A 22,341-nucleotide genomic window follows, 5' to 3' on the forward strand; every position below is an offset into this window, starting at 1 on the left:
ACCCCCGCCCAAAGTTTGTTCCTTTATCTATGTTATGTCAGGAAGTACGATTTAGAAAGGGACACAGAATGTCGAACCAAAGTTAACCAATTAGAATTCGTTGGAGCTTGTTACGAGACCACAAAAATTATAGCTTGTCGGAATCAATCGGAGCCGATCGGGGATCGGCTAGTCATCTTTACCTAAATATTCTTTTCTGATTTGTGTTATGCTAAGGATTATGTTTTACGAAGTGCAAAAAATCGCCAAATAAAATTGGTGAAGCGGTGCTATAAATAAAATTTAAATCTTCGATGCACGTTCTGAGAATTCGCAGAAACTCAAATAGCAAAAAATACCGATAAACTTAATTTAATTTGGCTTTCGAGAAATAGCTTAAATTTTCTTTAAATGTTACTTGGAGAAAGAAAATATTAAAGATACTGAAAATATCATTTTTCTAAAAGAGTAGTAAATATTACAAGATCTCAAAAAACACTTGTATGCATTCAAAGGTTAATGACCCGAAGGGACGTTAAATTATGGTAAACTTCATGGGTTCCGACGTAGTCGCGATGTAATTACTCCATAGTCATTTGTGAGATTCCAGCAAATTTTTCTCAATACATACGCGGTACATCTTCGCGAGCGTGTATTTGCGCAATGTAACGTGCAGATGCGATTGCGATGGAAGAAAGCACTTAACTGATTTATCCTACGCAAACACTGTTCTGCCCCGGACATTGCGAACAGGATGAATACCACAACGACGTGACGTCTAATTGACTTGATGCATATTGTTGTTCGACAAACCGGGATTTATCAACTCTGAGGTTTTGTTGTTTTCTTATGAGCGATGGGCAGCGGCCTCGGGAGGGCAAATATTTCAAGCAGAGAGAGGCAGAATTTTTCCTATCGTGAAAAAGAAAAACGCTACCGTCAGGATACTCTCTTACGATATTTACCCTCGTAGCTATTTATCTCGTGACGCGCTGCTGCATGCTGCAAACGCCGTCGTGCGTAAACGGCGTTCGATTCGTTCGAGTTGTGAGCGAGTTTTACGGTAAACAATGTGGAATAAGTCTCGCCAATCTCGCGAAACGGTTTGGCTTTTTAAAAAGATCGTAGGATTCGATGACTTTCATCGGCGGGTTTTCGTCCACCACGTTGGCGCACCACGCGTCCTGCGGTCACGCGACGTGAATTATAGTGCGGCGAGATGTATTAATGATCCTCAGTTATTCGCGCCGCGCGATCGAACTTAAAACCTGGCGGGATGAAATTTACCGTAGGTCATGGTGGACCTGAACCGCGCGCTTCTTATTAACGATCTTGCTTTAAAGGTGCCGTGGGGTACGCCCCTTATACGTGTGACAAATTGCGCTCACCATAAGCTTGGTGTAATAACAATAATGATTGGAGGTAATGATTGGAAAGAGAAGGAGCGATACAGAATCGTTTATTCGTATCCTAAGGACAAGGCTTCTGATAATAAATATCGATATGCAGAAGTATAGTACAAAATGCGGTATATAACGAAATAATTTGTCGTGAATTATTGATAGTTCTTATAACTGACTGATTGTGAGTGTGTAAATTAATTTTTATATCTGATCAATAATTGATTTATTCACGCAGCAATTTCTCATAGATTATCACCTTTGTATCATCTCGTTCATTTTTTTTTTTTTAGCGCGATAAAATAATTATTCCTATTTCCATAATTATCTTTTTCTTCTTATTCGGTGTAATAAATTTGCATTTTTGCCGATGAATGATTTGTAAGATAATGTCAGGAAGAAAATAAGACATGTTAATTAAGCATTAATAAGAAAAACTGAAATAAGAAAAAGTAAACCTTGTTAGGATAAAGATTAGCAAAGTGCAAAGATAGATTGAAGTTGCCGTATATTTTTGTAATATTAGCATAAATGTAATAAAACATTTCTCTACGAATTTTTCAAGAAAATTTCCTGCAATTTTTCGAAACGAACAAATTGAACAATGTGAGAGTCATGCGTGGGGTAAACATCCTCCAGACATTTCCTCCAGCTAAATGCCATTTATAGAAGTTCGAGCATTTATGACGTTTAAGTGTGGCTCACTTGCGTGTCACTTTCGCTTTGAACCCCCTCGCGTCGATACCGGTGAAATGTCGATACGTCGATACGTCATTGATTCCGAATGTGTTTCGATCGTCTTAGGCTAGAGCCCGTGAACGTTTCCAGGCCGTGTTTACATGAGGACGAATATCCGCCGCGTGGAAAGGAGGAAAAAAAAGAAAGGAATTTTCGTCTTCCTTCTCGCTAAAATCCGACGCTGAAGCGTGCCAAACAATCGGCCGTTCGAAAACAATTTCGCGTACCGATACATATCTCGGCAGGGCACGGTATATGGTATAGTCAAGTTGTTGTAGGAAGCCGGCCGGCCTTCCGAGTGAGTGAGAGAGAGAGAGAGCCCGGGGATTCCGAAAGCGCCTCACCTTGCTCCGCCAACCCCCTGTAACGACGGAGACGGCGATAAAAGCAGAGCGGCGGCGGGCGAATCGCACGCGCTCGTAAATAGAGTCGCGGGTCCATTCATGAGTTCGGCCAGCAGCAGCAGCGCGGCAGAAGCGGCGGCGCACTCGTGCGTACACGCCGGAAAAGTCTTTTTCTCGGTGTGTTTTACGGGAGGTCAGGGTTACAGAGGCGGAAAGAGGAACGTGGCAGGAGGGCGAGAGTGGGAGGAGGGGGGGGGGGTGGGACGAGAGTTTTACGTGCGACTACTACTCTTCGTACGAGAATTGTTCTCTTTCCCTCTTTCTTTCTTTCTCTCTCTCTCTCTCTCTCTCTCTCTCTCTCTCTCTCTCTCTCTCTCTCTCTCTCTCTCTTTTTTTCGTGCATTACCGGCGTGTCCTTTCGGATAGAGATTAATTCAGGGCGATGCGCTGAACATCGCAGACCGTTTCCACCTGAAATAATGCGAACGCAAAAGTTTATCTTCGGCTCGGCTAATTGGATTGTCCATCGTCGTGGTATCGTGGTGTCGTTCGGTCGACATTAGAAACAATGAAAATCCAGGGATTTTATCAAGATAGTGTGATTACAGTTAACTTTGCACACAATATATATATATATGGGTTCAATGGACTTTAGTTTGTTCATCCATTTGAAATAATCTCGATATTGTTCGAAGTTTTTTATCTTTACGTTAACGCGATCATTTGCGTGTTGTTTTGAAAGATACTTACTCTCAGAGAGGGATTAATTAGTGTTCCGAAACAATAACAATAGTAATATATTATGCCGATTTAAAATAAATAAACTTGACAGTAATGAGAGCAGTAATTGTTAAAATGTAGCAAAACACGATTTATCATGCGGCAATGAGAGGTTCACGTTCATCTGTTTCTTCATTAACTTCACGAGATGTTTCAACAGTTCTTATGAGAGGAAAATGACGTTACTTGCGAAAAGTGCTACCATTTGCATGAGATAAATGTTTACATTTAATATTATATCGTTTCGCTCAAGCAATACTCAATAAAAAAGAACGCGATGCTTGTTGACATTTTCTCAAAATTAGTGAAAATTAATAATGTATTACGTATATATTTTTTAATGCTCGCAGCATTCTAAAATTATTTTTATAGAACATTGCGAAAAAAATGCAAGATTTTTTTATCTTAATATCTTAATATACGCGACCATACTTTTGTATAGATATTACTTTTCATATATTAATGTGCTTAAACGCATTAATAGCTGAGATTAAAGATAGAATTTCAATGCCAAAAGTATCAACAGATAACTATCAGTATCTTGAACCATCCTAATCTCTAATTGCATGCGTGCTATGCGTTACTACATTTCCTTTCGCGTTCGTATTCTGGCGACCGAGATAGACTCGAGCATCGAAACGACTTTATCGCTGATAAAGATAGCCTTATCACCCTCGACGAGCCGATAAGAGGCATCGTGTGGAACGACGTACTCGACTTTCTTTCTTTCTTTCCGCCTTACGGTCACGTTATGTTTAGTCAAGATATATATACAAATCTGCCCATTGGAAAGCCCATAATTAATTAATTCTAGTTCGAGAATGATTTTGTTTCGTTCGGTATCTTTCTCATTTTATATTCTAATTCTATTATCTTACACTAACCTTTTTGGATAGAGACGAAACGAACTGTCTCCTTCAACCTTAAACTGCCAAATATAGACATTACTTGCCGTCATAGCAAAAATAGACGAACGCTTGATCTTACCTATTTACTAGAAATTTCAATATTGATACCACAAAGCAGATTTATACAATCGGACAGTTATCATAAATACACGACTCGAATTAAAAATTGACTTTTATATAAAGTGTAATGAAATATAATATATTGAAGATATATTTACCGAAAAGATTTTGCAACAGCTAGTTTAGTACTGTCAATAATTGATAGAATAGAAAGGTCTTTATATTAATCCGTAAATGAAAGAAAACGCGGTAATTCTCGAACATTCTGCAAATATCTTGCAAATGTAAATTTATCTATATCTATGTATGTGCAAATACTTTCCCCGCATATTTTTGCATACCTCGGCAATCTCTGATAACTATACATATTTATATCCGAGTAAATTTATCAATATTTATATACCAAAAATAATTTTGTATTATCGAAATAGACTATTCTATATCTAATTATCATGTATTGAAAGCAAAGTATCGACACTCTGATATAATCATGGACATCCTTACGGTTGACGGGAATATTTTGTCCAGATTGGCCGTTTGCCCGTCTCTCTTCCTGATTGCTCTTCTGTTAGCGCCCTAAGTCATGCGTCGATAACAATCAGCGCGAGCCACTCGGCGAATGGAAGTCGCGCATACGCACGAGCTGTCGAATTAACCGATTAGCCTACAGAACACCTGTCATCGTCTCCGGATGTCGGTGTCACCGGCGCGCCGAGCCGGCCTGTGTTAACAGGTGCCTTCGATTCCGAATCGCCGTGCGGCACCGTTCGATTCGGAGATAGAATTTTATCTTACAGGAAATGAAATTAAGCAGGAAAGTTCGCGGTAAACAAAAATCGCATCATTAACGCGATATATTTTAATGAGTAAGTGAGATTGCAAAATTGCTCGTAAAAAATTATTTCATATATACTTTAGTTTTTGTTTAATTGCTTACCGAGAGCATAAGCTTAGGTGCACCAGTTGTCATAAATAGCTAAAATGCAATTTGGATAAGAGGTTATTAATACTGTCAGTGGGATGCAGAGATGCACCCTCCTCGCGATGTTCATCTCGCGAAGTGCGAGAGAGACGTGACTGCGAAACAACTTTTGGTGTCGCGGAGGCGGGAAGTGGTGGCGAGAGTGGCGGGAACGGCGGGAAAATTGAGCCAACCGTCCCGGTATATCTTGTTGCTGCACTACATCGTCGGTGTAATACGGTTTTCACCGGCTCTCTTTCTCGAAGTTACAGCTAGGCAGAATCGTGCCATAACTGTACACGAACAACGCGTGGATTTCGCTCGGTTCGACGATGCACGTTGACGTTGCGATGTCTGGCCTTTCCAGCTAATCTCAAGCTTTCTTTGAACGTTTAATTCCGAAACATTTTATACTTCCAGATATAAAAAATGCGATCGATTAAAAGATTTACTTGTGATATAAATTTTGGTAAGGAAAATTTTATTTTTAATTTGTAAAAGAATCTCTTAAAGAGAGAAAGTGCGCGATTGTTTTTTCTTGATTTTTTTTACATGAACGTGTATATTATATAATTTTTATGTTAAATTTTTTTTCAAATTTCTAATGACTAAACGAAATTTTTCAATAAGCTGTCGCTTCGCTGTAAAGCAAGTGTGAACAATTTGTAGAGACAATGAATAAGGAAAGCGACTTTGCTTTTAAACTGCTTTTTCGTGACGCGTCGAGTGATTCTCGTCTTCTACGTAAAGAAGTCCGTCCAACAGTGGTTTAAGAATTCAGGCCGGAAGTGCACAGGAGTCGCAGCTTTCGAAGACGATCGTAAAACGTCCCGCCAGATCTCCGCCGTTTCCTGATCCCCACCATAATATCCTTCGCCGAGTAGCTTCACCAAGGCACTAACGAGCGCTCCTAGCCGATGAGAAAGTCCAACGACGCCTGTGCGCGGCAAACCTCGGCGAACTGAATTCTGCGGTTGCCTTTATAAACGATGTATTCGCGGGTGGAAATATTGGGAATAATTGTGCCTCAGAAGGCCAAGTATCTTGACTAATGCACGTAATATATCTTTTTCTGTAGTCTGAAACCACGAAATGACATTGATTATTCTAATTGCAAGATGTCGGAGTATTTTTGTACGTATCGCGAAAATATTCTTTCCGCGTACAATCAACTTGTGAGGAAATTTTGCATATTGCGGGAGATATAAATATATTATTATAAAACTTCTACACATAATCTCATGTTTTCCGTTGCCGTGAGAAATTAACAAAGAGCGATTTGAAAGAAAAATGATTAATAAGATAAATTTTCGAAAATTTCCAAGATTTCAAAAGGTGCAATGCGTAAACATTGCGGAGGGAAAAGGTGCAAAAACGCGGAATGCGAGCGGAAGCGCATGGTATCGGTGCCAAATTCCAAGTTCCCTTCTACCTCGCGACCCTTCTCGCGATCGTGTCTCGTTGCGCGCCTTGCGTTCGAATAAGACATGCTCGCGTCTCCACGGCCTCGTCCAGAATGCAAGGACATTCATTGGCCACAATTCATCCGTCTCACCGTGCCCAACCAATCATGAACTCGACCGGCGCTTTTCTCCGTGCCGGAATCGCAACGTTGTCGTCGTCGTTGCCGCCGCGTCGTCATCATCTTCGCGTTAAGAGCCTTGTATCGCGGCGTCCACGCAGGACTCTGCACTATGCGCATAGATATCGCATGGATTGCACGTGTGTATCGCATGTGCGTGCATCGGACGCGTAGGAGCGCGGATTCGATTCTGGCGGTGGCGGCAACGCGTGCGGCCGTTTTCGCGCTCAGCAATGTTCGCGCATTCTCGCGCCGGCCAGTTAAAAGTCGCTTCCACGCCGCCTATACGACTTGGCCGCTCTTGCTTCGTGGCGAACTCAGCCGTGGTGAACAACAACCGGACACGTCGCGACGGAATCGTCGACAGGGAATACCAACACGCACGACGCTATCCAGGCGTTTAAAGCGCAAATTTCCTCTCGATATCTCTTATATTTGCACATTTATGTACTGCATTGTGCAATAAAGAAAGCCTTGTTACTGTTATTGCACCGACGTGCATCCTACAGTTTTTTCCTCAATGGTCGATCGAGCAACTTCGTCTAGAGTCGGGAGATAATTTAGAATCCAGACGAAGAATGATGTTTTATGAAAGTTATTTTACAATTTTCAATTCTCTATGTCAAAATTTTCCATGATCGATCATCTCAATTTGAGAGCGCTGTCTCAAAGATTCGATAAAATCGTGCTATTACGAAACTCAATAGACCATTGCATCGGATGATAAAATTTCGTAAAATTGTAGAAGAGAAAAAGAGGTAAATATGTATGTACTCTGCATGCGCCTACATTTGCAAGAACATTTTCCGCGCGGCTTAATAATAACTTAAAGAAGCGCGCCGGTATACACGCGCGCGTATATCGCGGACTATGCCGAAAATATACAACGCGGCGTCCCTCGGCCCCGCCGACATTTCCACCATCGCCACCGTCATCAGCGTCACCGTCGCCTACGAAGAGAAACCGAGCTCGGTGTTACGCGCGCGGCTCGAAGCCGCGTCGTCGGCGTACGTGTGGCACCGCTCTTCTCGGTCTCTGCCGAGGCCTCGGAGCCGCGCGCACTGCCTCGCGGCCGCATACGGAATGACGCGTAAAATTCGCGGAATTGGCCGACACGGGGAGGTCAGCCGATCGTCGAACGACAGCGCACGTCCCCCGGCGTCCTTTCGCCGTCGCGGCGTCCCGATGACGCGCCCCTTTTACCCGATAGGGAATAAAAATGTTCCCGGTGAATTTTCTTAGGCTGCACGCCGTATGGAACGTGGATCGCGCGTTGTCTACCCGTCGCCCGTCGCCCGACGCCGTGCCGTCGTTGCTGGCTGGCTGGCTGGCTGGCTTGGCTTGGCTCGGCTGCGCGAGCGTACGAGCGAGCGAGAGCCGAGATCTCCTCTTTCGACGTTCTTCCGCTGCGTGCCGTATGTAGCCAGCCAGTCAGTGGCGAGTTTCGAACCTAGTGGCGTTAGGCTGACTCCCTCGTGCTCGGGGGCCCCTGCACGAGAGACCGGAGGTTCCCCGGTGAAGGCTGCCGCTCTCGACGCGCGCCGAACCTCTGAGACTGTACGCCTTGCGTTTAAGGCCGCATGAAAATTTACTCACGGACGCGCTCACGTACCGCGAGTTCCTCTTTTCCATCCGTTTTCTTTCGGTTCTCCCTTCTTTCAGTAGGCCTGAACATCGGTAAATTCTCCTTTCGTAGTAAATTGTATCACTCCACGTGTAGCGGATAGCTTTGTCACAATTAAATATTATTTTCCACGCAATATTACAGACATTGTCACCGATGAATAATACAGCGAAGCGAGAACAATTTATCGAAGATATTTATTGAATAGAATTTGTGCAATCGAACGATCAATCACTCGACCAATTTTTTCTCGATTTTGGAATAAAATGAGAGGAATATTGAGAGCGCGGAAAACGTTCCGTCACTCGCGCAGTTCTTCGCGAGCGAGCGCGTGATTACCTTGCTGGCCGCAAGGTCCTGGCATCGCGCAGTAGCGCGATTGACCGTGCTATCTCGGTCGTCTCGTAAGATATTAAACAGCACCGCGACGAACGCCTGGAATCGGTGCGATCTACGCTCGGACCGCGCGTCCGCCAAGTCATTTTGAGTTTCCGCCGTGTCGTTGAAATATTTCAGCGGCCATCGTCGATCCGTTCTCCGATAACTTTCATCGAACGGCCGCGCGCTATCACGGACTTTCTCGGGCAGAGCGATTTTTCTTGATCGAGGGAGCCGCGGACGAGAGAAGAAGATATTTAACGCGAGTCCCGCTCGAGAGAGAGAGAGAGAGAGAGAGAGAATCCGTTTCTTTTCCACGATTCAACCTAGCGTTTTCCTCGTTTCTCACTACGTTAATATACGTTAACTAATTATTCGACATAATCGTATTGTTTATAACCGAAAAGCTACTCATCTCGACGATGATATTTCTTTCGCAAATCACTGTATCAGTGAGTGATACGCAGCGTTCTGTACGATATTAAATCCGATACTAATTATGTAATTAATTTATGCGGCTTGAATGAAACGTACCCTTCCATTTATATCAAATACATTGGAGCGTTCGGGCGTTCAACAATATGGCATTATGCGCTTGGCGAGCAATCGACTTTTTTTTCAAAATGTCATGTAGAGAATACGACGCAAACATATGTTATCGCTGATCGAAACAATCGCCAGTTCATAAACTTGTTTTTTTTTACTTGTGTATTTACGACGGTTTCGTAAGTCACGGCAACGATTTGTTTTCCTGATTGATCGCTTTTTACGCGTCCGTATATTGCGTTCTAATTTCTGCATCAAATGAAATTCGATGGACAAAGCACGCGTTACGCAGCGAACAAGGCATACCGGTGCGTATTTACGGCACTGACAATCGTGTCGGAGTGCAGGTGGGCCGAACGCTAGCGGAAACAACCGAGTGCGCGTTCGGGGGAAAACCGAGCGGCGCTACTCGGCGAGGACTGTTGTCAGAGTATACTCAGTAATGCTTTGCATGGCCAGCTAGCTACTAGCGTGTGCGTCGGTGACAGTCACGTTGTCATCTGTTCGGAGTGATCGTGCGATGTTACTTGAAAATCTAACCGGGCCAGACACCGGTGGCCGATACGTATGTCGCGCAGTGCGTTTTACGTGAGACTGTGAATTAAAACGGGAAAAAAAGCCGCGTTAACAGACATATATACTAGGTAGGACAGGCGGTGAGTGAGAAAGACACAGTGTGGAGACCTGCAAGAGACAGAAAGAGAAAGAGAGAGAGAGAGAAGAGAACACGGGCATTTGGCAGAAGAGAACTTTATCGTGCCGAAGTAACGTGGGACTTGGATTCCGCGTAACGCCGTGTTCGTCTCGATTCTTTCGTGTTCTTCGTTCCGAACCGAGTCACGCGGCGAACGAGGGAAAAACGGACCGTCGCGGTAACACCGTGTGCGGCAGTGCAGCAACAACGGCGTACCAAGATGCTGTCGTCAGTGTCAGCGAAATAATAATGTGGTGCGACGTCAGTCAGGTGAGTGTTTCGCGCGCGGATCCGCGCGCATCCGTTCTCGCTTGCTCCCGCACGCGCCCGGCCGCCCGTCCTTTTTTCTCGCAACCCCCTATCCCCTCCCTCGCGCCCTCCCGCGCTCCCCCGTGTGCGTTCCCTTCCTTCAGCGTGTACGACACGCGTGCCGCGTTTCCGCGTTTTCGTGCCGGTCGTGGAGAGCGCGGTTACGTGATCGCGCGCGCCGCTCCATTCTCGTAGGTACGTGATCGCGAGAGAGCGATTCGTCGTACTCGACCGACTCGGCGAGGCCGACTCGAGTGTTTTGCCGTTGGGACTTTAGTCTCTCGATAACGATGCTACGCTACACGGCCGATGCTCCGCTGCTTATAATATATACGCACAAGTTGAAATGCTCGAACATCGCGATTTCTCAACCGCTGCTCTATCTCGAGGAGTCGTTCGACTTATCCCGTCCGTCGGGCGCAAACCGCGCCCGACGGCAGCATTCCACAGCCGTTTTCTTCGCCTGATGAAATGAATCAAAAAAATGGAAAAGGGAGGCAAGATCCGCCGTTTTCTCCACGGCGCATCCCGCTTACATCATTCTCGAAAATCGATCCACGTTTCCGCGTGCTCGTCCCGCTCGCTCGCTTTCGGATCTCGCGAGTGAAGAAAAAACCTATCTGTGAAAACTCCCCGCGCCGAACACGAGACGCGACACCGCGCGTAGGACGATCAAGTGTCAGATTTGACGCGTGGTAACCTCGTGTTCGGTAGTTTGAATTCGAAGCGATCCCGCGTTTCCTTGGCCCGGCGGGGGAGGGTGGCAGGGGTGGCGGGAGGACGGACGGCCGCAAGGGGAAAGAGGATGACGAGGCGAAGCACCGACGAGGGGGGAACGACGAGGTGGCTTGCGTACTGTGTGTGTGGGCCGTGGAGTCAGCGGGGTGCGAGAGAGAGAGAGGGGGGGGGGGCAAACGAGCGACAGCGGCAGCTTGATAGCGCGTAGGGCGGGAGGGATGGAGGTGCGGGAAGAGGAACGCGGTAGGGGGAGACGGAGCAGCAGCGAGTGGTGTGGATGGGAAACGGCGGGAAGAGGCGGGATGAAGAGGGAGAGATCGCCCGAGGCTGCCTCTTCTTCGCTTGGCCAGCGCCGCGAGGAAACCTAGCGTCGGCTCGGAGACGCCTAGGTGGGGGTACGGTTATAACCAACCATCAAGGGGCAGCGTCGTCATGGTTACCACGACGACAACAACCCGATCTGGTCTAGGGGGGTGTTTTTAAAGACATATTCGCTTTTGCCGCGTCTCTCGCTCGCTCGTTCATTCTCTCTCTCTCTCTCTCTCTCTCTCTCTCTCCCCTCTCACTCACACTCCTTTTCTCGGTGTTCCACCCTCCTCGCCGTGCTTTTCTCCTTTTTTCCTTTTTCCCCTCCGCCTTTCCCTCTTCCTAGCGATTGTTTTTCGTCACGAGGTCTTTGAGCGGCGCGAAATGTTTTGCGACAAAATCGAAGGAGAAGGGCGCGATATCGTCGAATCGTAATCCACGAGAAAAGCGCGCTCGAGTCATAATTTTGCGCCCACCGTCGCCGAATTGTTTTTCGATATATCTCTCGCCGCATGAAAAATTACTATCATTATTTAGTTTCGATCTGTTAATTATTGCAACGTCATAAAGGCCCGACAGCGCCGATTGTATCGAAAATATGCTTCATACTCTTTTGACCATACATGTAGATTATGAGATACAAAATTTAGTAGAAAATGTTATGAGTTAATCCATCAGTAATAATGTAGCGAAGCTAGATTTTGAAACAGGAGTCACTCTGCAATTCACTATAATTTATTAAAAAATTATTATTCATACTACACTTTCCGGAAAAATGAATCTATAAATTTTTGAAACTGACCAAATGTTGAATTTTTAATTTTCCATTCAATTTTCGAAATCCTACGTTATAGTAGAATGTTTATGGATCATCATTCTCGGGCTAAATTTGAGAATCGTGCTGCGATCTTCGGTGTCGAAAGTAAGAAAAATGAATGCTCCAAATGATTATCGACCTTAGGATGTTGACCGCGTGCATCGTGTTATTTGCACGGTCACCTGTAGGGACTCACCGCGTGAAACTATTCCATGATTTGTCAAAATTATATTCAAAGGGAGAAGAAACTCAAAATCAGCGTGAAACCTATTGAATGATAAATGGTACAAAATCGTTTTCTTTTCATATTTTTTATTGCGTGACCATTTTCAAAATAAAAAATGAGTGACCATATAGAAGTGTGTAAACAGTGTCTCGTGCCAAGAAATTACTGACGGTTAGAAGATTACCGAATGGAGTTATTAGATTTATGTGGTCGACAAAAAAATTGGAGCATTAGCGGAGATTTTTTTAGAAATCGTCGATAGGAAGAACCAGATTATTGAAAATCTTTCAATGCATTCCAAGCGAGCACGCAATAAATAGGAATATCCCAATTTTTTTTCAATATTTGCGTCTTACTGATTCCAAGATCTCAGCGGGATCCGACTCGAACCAGATCGAATTAAGAGCTAAAAAAAAACTATCCGCATGATTTTCGTCGAGTTTAAAAGAAGGCATTGGGTTTATTCGTTTAGCGCGGACGAGCGATACGATTTCGCGTGTAACGGGCGTAAAATTGGCGCACGGACATAGAGCGGTTGCGTCTACCAAAATTCGGGTGGTGATAAATCAGCGTGTGCAGTGTCTAGGGGATGAAGGCGGGTGGTGCAGGCACGGGGAGGAGGTGGAGGTAGAGAAGGCGGGAGAGGAGAGGGTTTTTCGGCGTTTCCGACGGCCGGCGCGCCATCGGTGGCCCGATGACCGACAAAACCAGCAGTTTTTCCACGTGGTTTCGCGTCGTACGCGACAAAAGGCTGTCTCGGTGTGTGCGCGTGTCACCAGGCGCATCGTTGAACTTGGATAGAAAAATTCAGGCGCGCTCTCAATCCTTAATTTACTCGGAAAATTCGCGCTTGCTCGGTCACAAGTGCAATATATCTAATTGTTTCGCTGGAATTATATCACATCAATTATAAATCGAAACGAGAGAGAATACTATACATCAAGATACTAACAAATATTTTTCGTATTTCTATGCACTGATTCGCGAACTAAGCATTTACGTTTCCGTGTCTTTGACCTTTGACATTTTGTAGTGCTGAATTATAATAAGCAGCTTTTAGCGATCGCTAGAGTTCCCGTAGAAGAGAAACGTGCAGGCGAGAGAAATTATGAAAATAACTACCTAATAGCAATTTATCATTCTTAGTTATTTCGGATTAGTTTGGATCACGGATCACAAATATAACTTTTGATATTTATCGTGAAATATTCCGGAAATGTTTTTGCCGTTAAAATCTAATTCCAAAAAAACTACGTTTATAAATTATGTTTTTTTAATATTGCACGCCATCCTGTTATTCGCGCCTGTTAGTACGCGTACATCTAGTCGTTCGCTCGCTCTCCGAATTCTGTCGACGTAAATAAACTTAGGTTCGAAGAGGGCCGCGAGGACATCGCACTAAATACACGGTCTGATTTATCGAATTTTTCTAACAACGAATTTGATCGAAACGAGTGGTCCGGGGAGAGAGCCAGCGAGCATCGATTCACCGGAGAGCGCAAGTTATGTGACATAACTCCTCCGCGAAATCTATTTCTGCTCTCGATGTATTTCCGTATTATCGACGTAAGCGAACGTAACGTAGCGGACCGCGCGTTTGATTTGATGCCGTGAGGCAAACCGCTGACCAAAAACGTGTACGTTAATTTCGTAATAGCCAGGATTGCATTCGAGGATGAATCTCCGTTTGATTAATCACTGAAAATCAATCGCGTATCCAGTCCTTTATTGGCGATGGCAGGTAATTTTTTTCAAATTAATTTTTTCCGAAATTTATATTTCTATATTATCCGTTAAAAATCTATATTTCGCAGTCAGCATGCGAAATACTCGGACAATAAGCCGTGCGATTTTTTTTTATCTCTGTGGAGAATTTACGTTCGCGCGCGCGCGTGTTTATACTCGAAATTATATTTCAATATTGCATTTCTCTCCGTGTGCTACGCGGGATGAATGCGCTCTTAAGCGTCCCGTGTTCACCGATGGATTATTTCGACCGATCAAACGCGCGCGCGTGTTACTTGGTTGCTGCATGTCGCAATGACCCGTCGGCGCGGTGCGGCGCGCCGCGAGTCGGCACAAAGTGAGTCCAAGTTTCCCCTACCTCCCACCCCCCCTTCTCCCTCCGCCTCCTTCGTCCCGCCGGCCCTCGCGCGCCCACCATCACGGGCCATTAACGAGAGAGTTATCGACGCGCGATCTGTCAATAGGCTTCTCCCATTCATAAATTCGCCGGGCCGGCATGCGGCGGGCGGCCGCATAGTTTTGCCGCAGAAACCACGTGGCGGCGGCGGTGACGGCGGTAACCACGAGACGGCGTACGGACGGACGGGCCGACGGACCGACACCTCCGCCGTTACGTTACGAGACCGGGGCTCCGTTTTGCCCGCGTGATTTACGGCCGGCGTCCCCGTTTTAAATGCATGGGGAGCGCACGAGTACTCCGGCAGCTCGTTCTCGCGCGTGTCTGTGATCGCGGCTTGTAGCTATTCGAAATCTTTCGCTCCCTTTCGACTGCGAGAAGAGTGACCGACCACTCTCTGTTCGTACTGTATTGAAAATAAAGCGCTGATATTTTAAGAATTTTTTGCATCTTTTTTTGGGCGCTGAATGACGAAATTCTATTTACAAATACTTTGCATTTTTGAAATTAAAGTTGTCGCAAATAATAATGTCTAAGTCTTTGAAAAAAGTTATTTGCAAATGTACTATTTTTAGAAAAATCTTTCTTTATTCCATTTTATCTCTCCGATACTCTTTTATTGTTATCGTCGCATTTTTTTCAATGTAACGAGTCTTGTGATGTATTTTTGCAATATGCTTTTTATTTGATATCATATCGTCGCTACCAGGTTAAGCAACATGGTATGACAATGTTGCGATTGAGCCGGCGACCTTCTGACGCAGTTTCGCTCGTTGGCGTTTAACTTTTGCTCTCTTCTCTCTACTCATCTGGCGCGTGTATCATTGTCGGGTAGAGGTTATCGTCGCTCTACAGCAACAATTTTCAAACATCATCACGTGAAAATAATTTCGCAACATCGAATTATAAGTATTCATTAATTTATAAAAGACATTATTCAACGGCGTGTTGAAGCTAAGATATACTTTTTTTTTTAGAAATTATGTAGAAATATTGTTCTCTGTCGTGTGAACAATTTCTGATTTAAGGTGGACGACGTTTCGAAATTAGAATCTCCATACAAAAGTCAGGACAAATTCAGATCGCGTCTGTCGTAACGCGTAACTCGCCAATAAAATCTGAAACGGACACGTGGTACGCCGTATAAAAATGTGTCTGGTCGTGTGTAGCGTATATCGGCCGCGAGATCGATGAATCACGAATTACGAATATTGTAACGCGTCCGCCGTCTGTCTCCATCCGACCCCGCCTCCCGTGATCCCCCTCCGTCGGAGACATCGAGGCACGTGGTGCATCGTACGCGCCTCGCATCGGCATCACGTCGTCGCGCATTGTTTTGTTTACGTTACGTGAGCGGTTCGCGGCGATTGAAAAATTCCGCCCGACGTAATCGATACGTCAATCATGCGCGGGCGTACGCGCGCGATGAGTATGAAAAGACGATAACGTAGGATCCGTCGTATCGTGCAATTCATTCTTTCTTTCGCCGGCTTGAAAGCACGGTAGATCTCTTTTCATGCGGATTTATTTTTAGTATGGAAAACACTAGTAGTTATTATACTTAATAAATGCTTGATAAACTCTGTCGAGATTTTTAAAAAGAGAGAGAACTGTTACTTTAACTGTGAAATTACCGCCTTTAAAAGTTTTAATTTTGTGGCACGGAGCGATTAAAGAAATATATTGCACTAAATAGATCTACTACATATAAATAGATATAGAAGATACTTGTTTCGAAATTAAAACATCACAATTTTTTTAAAGATCTCAGGAAAAACTTACAAATTATTCAAATTCTTTGAATTTTAACACAACTATAACGCAAAAAAAAAACACTTTATTACTTCATCTTGCATGTATAATTCGGAACAATTGTGAAGCAACCCAAATTCTTTATTTTCACAAAAACTTTTTTCTTTTGTGTCAGGTGACTGATATATACGCAAATTAGATTCCACCGACATAGAGATATAATAAAACCTAGTTTTGTAAAAATGAGGTCTCCTTCTATCGTCTGAAAGACTCTCTCGAGAAACGCGTTGTTTTCCATTTTTCTAGCATTAATGTGGCACGATAAAACACATAGAAACAAAGGGTACATTCAGTTAGAAAGTAGAAACGCGCGAGACGCGGCGTCGTACACGCATAATTAGTTCTTTTCTATTATTCTGCCGCATCATTATTAATTTATAGGTGACGATTTATGTATGTAGAAAATACGTGTAGTAAGAAAGTGTTTGAAATTATAAGATCACATTTCATGTGCAATATAATCATGATGTAGAAAAATTGTTCGGTGGAACAGGGCATTCGTAGCGCGATCACTCACGGGTTAAATGAAAGAATAGCGGATTTTGTTCGGCCTCGTCTCATTCGGGCCTCTCTCGCGCGACTTCGTCCGCAGGAATCTTCCGTAAAAGTAACCGTTAGCGATACCTCGCTAGAGAATGTTGTAGGTTTCTTAGTGCCTGAAGAACTGTACAGGAAGAAATTTTTTCACCAATCCATGGCTACATAATATATTTCATGAATACGAATTATAATTTTTTATTATTTTATTGTTTCTTGATTACGATTTATTATTTTTTAGAGAGCGTTGCATCAATCACAATACTATTGCATTGATTATTACAACACTTAATAAAATATTTCTGTTTCTAAAAGAAAGACAGAGTAAAGTTAAGAATAACAGTTAAATCTTCGACTTGCGGAAAAATACTTTGTATTTCTTTGTGAAAATAAAAAAAATTAAAAATTTTGTCCCATATGTTGAGTAAATGCAACTCTTCGCAACAGCTATGTACATTCTGTGATATAAAATTAAAGATATAAACACAACGTTACAATATTTAATGTCGCATATTTCGACCTTTCTCTCGAAAGGTCAAAAATATTCCGTGTAGACTTATTCGTGGCAACATCCCGTTTAAGAAGAATGTGGTCGATACATTCGCACCACGTTGCACGCTGGCTAAAGGTTAAGGTTGGTGCTTTACAAGCGCCCTAAATTCGCGGGCCGAGCTTGAATCACGCCGTACACCTCGCGAACCCTCGGCGTCCGGGGATGCGTCGCGTTCTAATCGAGTCGCGCGCCACGCGAAACTCTCGTCCTCTCTTGCGGTAGGTTAAGGTTAAATGCGAGAAGAGACGAACACAGAGGGAGAGAAAGGGAGATGGCGAGAGAAAGAGCGAGATGCAAACGGAGAGTTTCGCGGCCCCGTTCTCTCTTCCCCCTCCACGTTAACGAGACCACGCGCGGGCCTTTTGTGCGGGCGAATTTCACGCCCACCGCTGTTTAATGGCTACCAGGAATCAGCCTACGGCGGTGGAGGTGCTCCACCACGACACAATGGCACCTGCTGCTGCTCTCGGCAGCGTGTGACAGGACACGGATAGATTTTACTGTGTCCGAGCGTGGCAGATGCCGGCGTCGAACCGCTGTCAACAGTGCGGCCGCAAGAAAAATTATATTAGATCATCCTCGACTTATTGTCACAAAGATTTACGATCTATTATCCGTGTCAGGTATTGAAAGGTACTAATGTGACGTGCTAACATCATGTTCGACAAGGTCGTGTGGTCTTCGTGCGGAAGGAGTCGGGAATGTTCCTTCTCTTTCTCCTTCTCTCGGATAGAAAATGAATTCCGTAGATAGGACCTTTCGGTGCGGCTGGCCGAAGGGTAGCTTAATGGTCGTTTGACCCCCTCCTTTCTCGTTCAGAGAGTCGCGTGCCTCTCTCGAGCGAGCCCGCCTTAACACGCGGGACACATGCGGCGGCGGCGGCGGCGGCGGCGGTGGTTTACCCACCGGCGCGACGACGGAGGAAGCAACAGTTGACGATATCGACGTGAATGAGGACGGTTTATGTACTTTCTACGGCGCGCGCCGTAGGAAGGACCCCGCGCGTATGCGTGAGAGAGGTTCTCGCGTTACGCGCGTTACGAGAGCGCTGTGTATACGTACGTATGTACCATAAAGTGCGGTATAAACATACACGACCGGGTGGATCGCGGGGGAAAACGGGAGGAGGGGGGGGGGAGGATTTGAAGCAGGCACGAACGGGAGGGAGATGAAGAGAGACAACGCGCCCCCGCTGGGTGACGGAGGGTGACGCGGAGGGTTCCCACGATGGGCGGGAGGGAGGGTGGAGACTACGAGAGAGCCGACCGAAGTTCGTGAATTCGTCCGTGTGTGCGTGTCGGGTGCATTGTGGATGTTACACACCCCTCCACACCTCGGCACAACCGGCGCGCGATGTGTACTACTCCACCCGATCCCGCCGCCCCGTGTTTTCCTTCCCCCGCACTCCCCGGTGCCCCGCATGCCTTTCCACATCCATCCCTTTCGACCACACTGGAGAGATTCACCTCGTTGCGCGCCTCACCTCGCCTCGCTCGCTCTTTCCTCTTCCTCACTCTCTGTCGCAATCTCTCTTCTTCCCCGCGGCGCCCCTCGCTCGCGGTGCAACGAGCGATGCACTTTGTCGTCGTCGTGTAGTCGCCGCCGCTGCTTCCATTCCGCGGCTCAGTCGGTTTCGGCTCGGTTGCCGGCGAGGTTCGTGCAGAGATGGGCGTCCGCCGGACGCTCATCCGTCACTCGGAACGAGCCGAAACGCACGTGGGAAGAAACTGATACTCTTACGCCAACATCTAGATATTTTGTTTCAAATTTATTATATATGCTGCTTCCATACATTATTTTACTACAACACTATCTTGATCGATCTATTTTGCTTGTCCGTAAGAAGCAGAAGTTAAATAATTCCGGCGAATTTCATACTATTATATAGATTTTCGTTAGCATAATGTTTTTCAGAGCATCAAGTTTGAAATAATCGAGGGATTGCGACGAAACATGCAGTATGAATGCAATTTATAAGGAGATAAATAATTATGTAACATTCAGATTTAACTATGTCGAAATAGACTTAAAAAATTTTTGAATCTTAAGAAAAGGTCAGCTTTGTTAATGGACTTACAATCGAAAGAAGATGCACAAGACTCTTTGTATATGTTTTGCGCATTCTGCAGGATTGGAAATGAAAGTAGATAAAATCAGTAGCTCGGAGGATCCACGACGCTTTTGCATTCGAAAGAAAACAAACACTTGGCGCAGCGCTTGTAGCGCGAATAACGCTTCCGGATCGGAGTCGCGCGCGTACGCGCGTACACGACGGTTGACCATGAATGAAGCCTATTTGCGTACGAGCAATAACAGGTGACACTCGACGGCTGTTTACCTTCCCTATCGGTAAAAAGAGGGGCTGGGTATGCGGCAGTGCGGCGAGCGGCGGGCGGGCGGGCGTAGAAGGGATCGTAAACACGAAGGGAGGGGCGTTTAGGAACCACGTGGATAGCGCCGTTTGAAGGAGCCGTCGCGCCGAGCCGCGTGGCGCCTATACCTCACGGATATGCGTGTATTCTCCCGCGCGCGAGGTGGCGGCTTTCGTCGACGAGTGTCACGGACACTTGCGAACACTAGTTTGAGCACCGCGTGCCGCGCCGCGACACATCGCCGGGGCGCACGGTGGCCTGCAACGTTCTCCCACGGCTTAAGGAGACACCCGACTCCGCAGTTCGGCCGATGTGTCACTTGATCTGTTTTCGCTGCTATAATTAACTCCGCTGTATTTGACGAATTAAGAATTCTTTTTTGTCAATTCACGGGTTTTCAAGCGGATGTCGTAGGCATCCTCGTGTGTCGATTAAACAGACTTGATCGAGACCTTTTCATCACGCGAAAAGCTAATTTTTGCACATATAAATGTTTCACCTAAAAAGCCTTGTATTTTAAGCGCTTCACGCATCTCTGGGTGTAATAGATTATAATATTGTTTTTTGCCGACGTTTCCATCGACACAAAGGATGAATATTTATGTTACATTGTACATTGTCATTTTATATCGACGCGTGTTTAAAACGGATATCGTACCATACTGCTATAAACACCTCTCGCGTGCCGCTTTTACGGAAGTACATCATAACGCGACGCTAAACGGATGCACAATGGATCATAACAAAAAGCGATCTATAGCTGATTCGCGAGACGGAAAATTATTATGGAGTATGCAGTAAATTTGTACGTAGCGATATCAATGAACCCGTTGAGATTGATTCGTATTTATATCAACTGTTAAAGTTGTTATGAGATTGTTTAATCACGATATCCCGTTTTATCTTTGTCATATTTTTTTTCTCGTGAATGTTTCAAATATATAATATTGTACATAAAGGAACCATACGAAGAATAATACGACATATGTATTATTTGCATATGCAATAACAGTAAAAAAAGTACGAAGAGAAATTTAATATCCGTGACTTCTCGATAATAACAGAAACTGACTTGTCAAAAATACTTCTCGCTAAACAAATGCAGCCGTACTCAGAGCATCGATATCGACCCGCGCGCTCATTGTTAGCATCCGGTGATGATGATCGAGTATACCGTAATCCATAAACCGTGTACGCAAACCCTGTAAATCATTCGCACAATGAACGTCGATAATTATCTATCGAAACAGAAATACCCTTAAGACAGGCCTATATTATCTGTTTCGAGCTAATATTAGCAGGGTGAGCTGAAGCCAGTCAGGCAGGGACAACTCGTTTACGCTCTTACATCTGAAATAGCCTGACGTTGTACGTGACGTTTCATTCTTTTATGCCGCGGGTTTACGACCGTCTGCAATAGCGCCAATTTAAACGAGCTGCGGTGTAATGAGGTCTAAATACGATAGGCGAATCCTGGCATATTATTTAGCAGAGTTTCCATCTTAAATATCGGATAATCTCCGCATCGCGTCTATGCAAAAGGATTAAATGCGCTCGCTGCAATTTCGGGCGCTTTTGACGACTGGCGTTCCCCGGTTAATCGCCGGGCCGTGATTCCGCGAGCGCAGAGACGCGATAGCGACAGGCCGCGCGCGCTTTTCCTCGTCGTTGTTTCTCCGTCCGGCACTGACCCGGTAATGGAAATCCTCTTTTAACGATCAACGTTGCATGTATATCAACCGTGTGCGCCTAGAGTAGCGAAGGTACATGTACGCGACCCCTCGTCCTCTCCTCCAGCACTCCCACTCCACCGCTCTCCTTTCCCCCACCTTGTTTTGCAACGTCACTCCCTCCGTCGTCCCGCCTCACCTTTCCTCCTGTGACTCCATCTCCCTTCCTCCCTCCCTGCCCCTCTTCGTCCCCCTTCCGCCACGCTCTCTCTCGCAGTCTTCCCCTATTCTCCTCCCTTCTCGCTTCTCCGTCCTCCCTGCGCTTCCTAAGATCGTATGGCATTCCATCGAACCGGAATCAAACGAGCAGGCGTGGTGGGAGCGAGAGAAGGATGCGGCAGGATAGAGATATATACATGTATATAGTATATACATAGTATATACGTTCGTATATATGTATATATTTTATATATATATATCATATATATATATGTTTATGTACGTACGTATATATGAACGTATATACACGGAGAGAAAGAGGCCAGCGCAGTGGGGAGAGAACGGGGAAAAAGAGAGCCACGGGAAGAGAGGGAGATTGGTGGAAAAGGATAGCGGGGGGCGGGAGGAGACGAGAGGATGACAAAAAGATGGAAAATAGAAATAGAGCGTAGCGGGAAGGGCGAAACGGAAAAAGGATTGCTAGACGGATAGACAAGGACGCGAGGGTGTGCAACGCGATAGCCGATGCCAGGCCTATGCCCCCTACTCTCTCCTTTACCTTGGGCCCCGCAGCATCGTCCTGCACGTATGCGATGATACTTACTTCAAGGCCACCGAGAGACCTGTCTACGAGCAACATGGTAC

General features: G+C 45.3%; 1 protein-coding gene across 1 annotated transcript in view; it reads left to right on the plus strand.

The window, feature by feature from the left end:
• The first annotated feature begins 9,703 nt into the window (after nucleotides 1–9,703).
• The window catches only part of LOC105668792 (myb-like protein AA), a 52,314-nt gene continuing 39,676 nt past the window's right edge, over nucleotides 9,704–22,341 (plus strand). Inside the window, exon 1 of the mRNA XM_012361376.2 lies at nucleotides 9,704–10,264. Within this exon, the coding sequence (XP_012216799.2) occupies nucleotides 10,244–10,264 (21 nt within the window). The 5' untranslated portion in view covers nucleotides 9,704–10,243. The remainder of the gene's footprint in view (nucleotides 10,265–22,341) is intronic.

This window comes from Linepithema humile, chromosome 3 (genome assembly GCF_040581485.1).
Source record: "Linepithema humile isolate Giens D197 chromosome 3, Lhum_UNIL_v1.0, whole genome shotgun sequence".
NCBI classification, from domain to species: domain Eukaryota; kingdom Metazoa; phylum Arthropoda; class Insecta; order Hymenoptera; family Formicidae; genus Linepithema; species Linepithema humile.